This window comes from Drosophila melanogaster, chromosome 3R (genome assembly GCF_000001215.4).
Source record: "Drosophila melanogaster chromosome 3R".
In the NCBI taxonomy this organism is placed as follows: Eukaryota; Metazoa; Arthropoda; class Insecta; order Diptera; family Drosophilidae; genus Drosophila; species Drosophila melanogaster.
The window spans coordinates 29293362-29297180 of record NT_033777.3 but is presented as its reverse complement, the minus strand read 5'-3'; the positions used below and the strand labels follow the sequence as shown (position 1 = coordinate 29297180).

Here is a 3819-nt window from a genome sequence, read left to right as displayed (position 1 = left end):
CCAACACGCCATTGGACTTGCCTGGACTTGATTCGTGTCCTTCGCCAAAAAGAGCAAGGATTAGTGAATCCCAGCTGGGGGAAGCCATGCCCAGGGAACCAGCTAGTGTCTATGGGGAAAAGGCAGGTGAGAACGGCTATCGGGGACTTTAAGCTTCTCACGGACTTTGAATTATCCACAATCCTAGCAAATTTCCATTCCCTACAAGAGAAGGTGAAAACGTACCAACCTGGCACAGTGGTAGTCCAGCCACCCGAACGACGGCCTCCCGAGCCGGAACACGATCGCCTGATGTTCATTCCCGACCTAGACCAGGACATTACCCATCGGGATGTGTTCACCTATTTCAGCAAATTTGGGGATTTGGAGAGGGTCAGCGTGAGGAATGGCATGAGTAACTTTAACTACGCCATGGTGCGGTTTAGTCGCACTTCATACATGGAGCATGCCATCGAATCGAATCCACATCTGATCAAGGGATACCGATTGAACTGTCGCAAGGCGAAAGAAAAAAGTACAAATAAGGGAAGTCAGCAAAACTCTGGGACCATAAAAAAACCAAAGGCAACGATAACGCAGCCACACAAAGCTCCTGTAAGGCAGGCAGAGAAAAACGACGCCAAACAAAGTGGTCACAAATCTTTAGAGAAGAATTCGAAGCCACCAATTAACAGATCATTGCTTCTTCAAAAACTGGTAGAACCCACGTCCTATAGTCCATTTACCGCCGTAAAATCTGATCGAAACTATGCCTATGCATTAACCAATGACATTGGAATCTCCCGCTGGAGCTTTAACTTGTTGAAATTCGAACCCAGTTCAGACGAGGTGAGGGCCCTGGAAAAGGGTCTTTCCAGTTCGGCAAAGCTCCTACTGAGCATACGGAAGAAACTGGCTGCCGTGCCCCACAAGTCTGTCGAGCCACCAGCTCCAAAGTGGCCACAAACTCCTAGTGATAAAGCCGTTCCAAAAGTTACTCTTAAGATAGCTCCACCAATTCCTGCCTCTAGTCCAGTGCTCCCATCCCTGCCACAAACTCCTAGTGATAAAGCCGTTCCAAAAGTTATTTTTAAAATACCTCCACCACCTCCTGCCTCTAGTCCAGTGCTCCCATCCTTGCCGAGCCTTCTGCCGATCACTCCCCTAGTGCCTAAGCCCAAACCTGTTCTTCGAAAAGTTTCCAAGTCAGATCTCCGCTACGCCGTTCTAGCCAGTTTGGGTCAGAACTATGTCCATCACTGCTACACTAATGTGGCAGCTTATCGGCGGACCAAGAACTACGTCGACCTACAGCTCAGCGAGATGAAAGACCGACCCAGCATTTCGATGTTTGCGGATCAGATGTACGCACAGAAAGAGTAGGAATTACCAAATGCAAATCATATCTATCATATCATATATCATTCAATATAACAATAGTTAAGCAATATTTCCCAAGAAACTTCAAAGAACACTTTCATTATAAGGAAATGGCATACATTACATAAGTCGGACACTTTCTAAATTGAGGGAAGCCGAAGGATGTGACTTAGATTCCTGGAAGATATGAATGGAGCTGCTTGAATGAAACGTGAACATATTACACAAAAAGTTCCAATTCCAATTCAAAGGCACTTGAATCGCAGCAACCTGTCAACATAATTAATCCCCTGGATCAGCTGATGACGGTACTGCCCCTGACCGAATGATACACAAAATATGAACAATTCCTAGAGGGGGCGCGGGAATGCGATAAATGCGATGAAATAGGGGGCCTTGATTTCTGTAGCGCGGCCTCTGTTCTGCCCGACATTCCCAAGGATGTGCCTCCAAAAACCTGGCTTTCTTCTTGCTGGGCCGTGTTAATTGTCCAACATTGTGTGAGCGTGGACGTGAACAGGTCGGGTGCCATTAACAATCTTAACAACGATCCACAGCCACGGCCACGGCGATCCCACGGCTTGTCGCCTTGTTTCTCGAGCAGTTTTTTATGCCATTTACGAAGAAATCTTGCAACAAATCAGGAGCTCCCTTTTCCACAGTAAATACGAGTGTGCGAGAGCGACCTTTATTCGTTTGATGTTAAAAAAATTGTTCTACCTTCTCCCCCCCCCAGCACTACTTGTCTTCCTTTTTGGCCGGCCATCTCTGTGAACCTGTGACGACGCAATTCTTTGCCATTATCAGCTGCATCCTTGCAGGTCCTGCACTAGTTGCCCCCGCTCTCAATTCCGTTGCCGACCCCGATTCAATTTGGCTTTTATTGGGATCTCGGGCATCCCGATCCCGATCCCGATGCGATCCTAATTGCGGTGGCAATAGCTCGGCGTTTAATCACTTCGTACCTGCGGCTTAGACAGTCAAACCCGGCAGTCACTCATCGCGGCGGAGGCGGATATGTAGTAGAGCTGCACATATAAATGGGTATATGGTCCTGCAAATGGATCGACCTCGATGATTTTCACCAGCCAAATTGCGGCTTTGTGTTGCCTTTTCCCATTTGCCGGTGGATACATTTGGACTGGATCGTTATCTGGTTCTCTTTGTGCTTTCAAGGTTTATGGTCTAGCACACATATATTTCCTGTGAGAACAAATCCCAGTCCTGATGACCCCCGTAAACAAACCCGGTGAACATGGAACATCCCGACTAACAGCAACAACATCGGTGTCTTCCACTAAGTATTCGAATTCCCCTTCCAATTTTTGTGGGGCGATCGTGTACTCGCGGGCTGAAAAATCTACATAATGACAGGGCCACGCCGAAAACTAGTTCAGATCGCAAATTACGAACCGGTAAGGGATGGGATGAGATATACATGCATGTGTGTGTTGCAGTTCCCATTCAGGACACTCGGGACAGGACATCGAGCGCAACGGGAGACGCGGCGCGTTGAGGTTCGGCAAAGGTCATGTCAGGACTTTGCATAAAATGTTTGAAAATGTTTTCATTATGGTAAGTAGACACAAAAGTCCAACACACGAGCGATTCCCACCGAAAGGGGTGTCCTTTCCCAGCCCATCCCAGCCCGTGCGCCCAGGATCCTGGCATATATTGGTGATAAATTAGTTTAATGTTCGAAGCACCAAACTCGCAAGAAGCACACGAAAAAAAAAACACTCAACCGCAGCTGAGGCGGCAAAGTTTGGCAGGAAAATCCGACCTACCGTTTTTGGCGGCATTTTCCCGACATATACGTGTCCATCGAAATGAACTCGAGTCCTGGCAACTAATGAACTACGCAAACAATAGCTCAATGGCTACGCTTTAAGGAAAAAACGACGTAAAAATCACGTCTTGGAAATTTTCACATCGTTGATCTTAAATGGAAAATTACACTTCTCTAGCTGGACAGTGCAGGACAAACAGGATAGAATAGCGATCAGGACATGACACAATTGCAGTTTGCAGGACAATTGTTGCACTCACGCACGTGCAATGTGTTCCTGCAACTCGGTGTCTCTGGATTTCGAAGTCGAGTGCGCAGGGCCACGCCCATTGTGTGTCCCAGTGGCCGACTATATAGTACAGTGCGTTTCGTGAATGAAGCGACCAAAGTTACGAGTTACTTTGAATAGCGGCGGCGGTGGCAAGTGGATCAGATCCTGCGACAATGGCCTTTGTGTCCTTTGTCTTCCGCCTTGTTGGGGGTGTGCGGTGTTGTTGCAATTTTAGTGTAATTTTATTGTTATTAATTGTATGAAATGGGTTTTTAAATGGCCTTTGTCTAGGCCAATGAATGGCCATAGTCATAGTAAAAACGTGCCTTGTTAAAGGCATGTAATATCATAGGTTTTTTATTTTTAGCGGGACAAATAAATCTAGTAATTGTAACAAGAG

The 3819-nt window shown here is 46.8% G+C and overlaps 1 protein-coding gene across 2 annotated transcripts; it reads left to right on the top strand.

The window, feature by feature from the left end:
* CG14506 (uncharacterized protein) lies at positions 1–3438 on the top strand. 2 transcript variants are annotated; one of them, NM_001276138.1, is made up of 3 exons: positions 1–126; positions 188–2020; positions 2096–3438. In NM_001276138.1, the coding sequence occupies exons 1-2, from the start codon at positions 87–89 to the stop codon at positions 1360–1362; spliced, it is 1215 nt and encodes a 404-aa protein (NP_001263067.1). In that variant the 5' UTR covers positions 1–86; the 3' UTR covers positions 1363–2020; positions 2096–3438. The 2 variants fall into 2 exon arrangements, with proteins under 2 accessions (NP_001263067.1, NP_651690.2); NM_143433.3 differs by lacking the exon at positions 2096–3438 and having other exon boundaries at positions 209–1438.
* The last annotated feature ends 381 nt before the right edge of the window (positions 3439–3819 follow it).

What these genes read in the sequence shown, in the direction of transcription:
- CG14506 (NM_001276138.1), top strand. Translation starts at nt 87, where the DNA reads ATGCCCAGGGAACCAGCTAGTGTCTATGGGGAAAAGGCAG. An exon ending in TGTCTATGGGGAAAAGGCAG is followed by an intron (nt 127 to 187) that starts GTGAGAACGGCT and finishes CCACAATCCTAG; the next exon opens with CAAATTTCCATTCCCTACAA.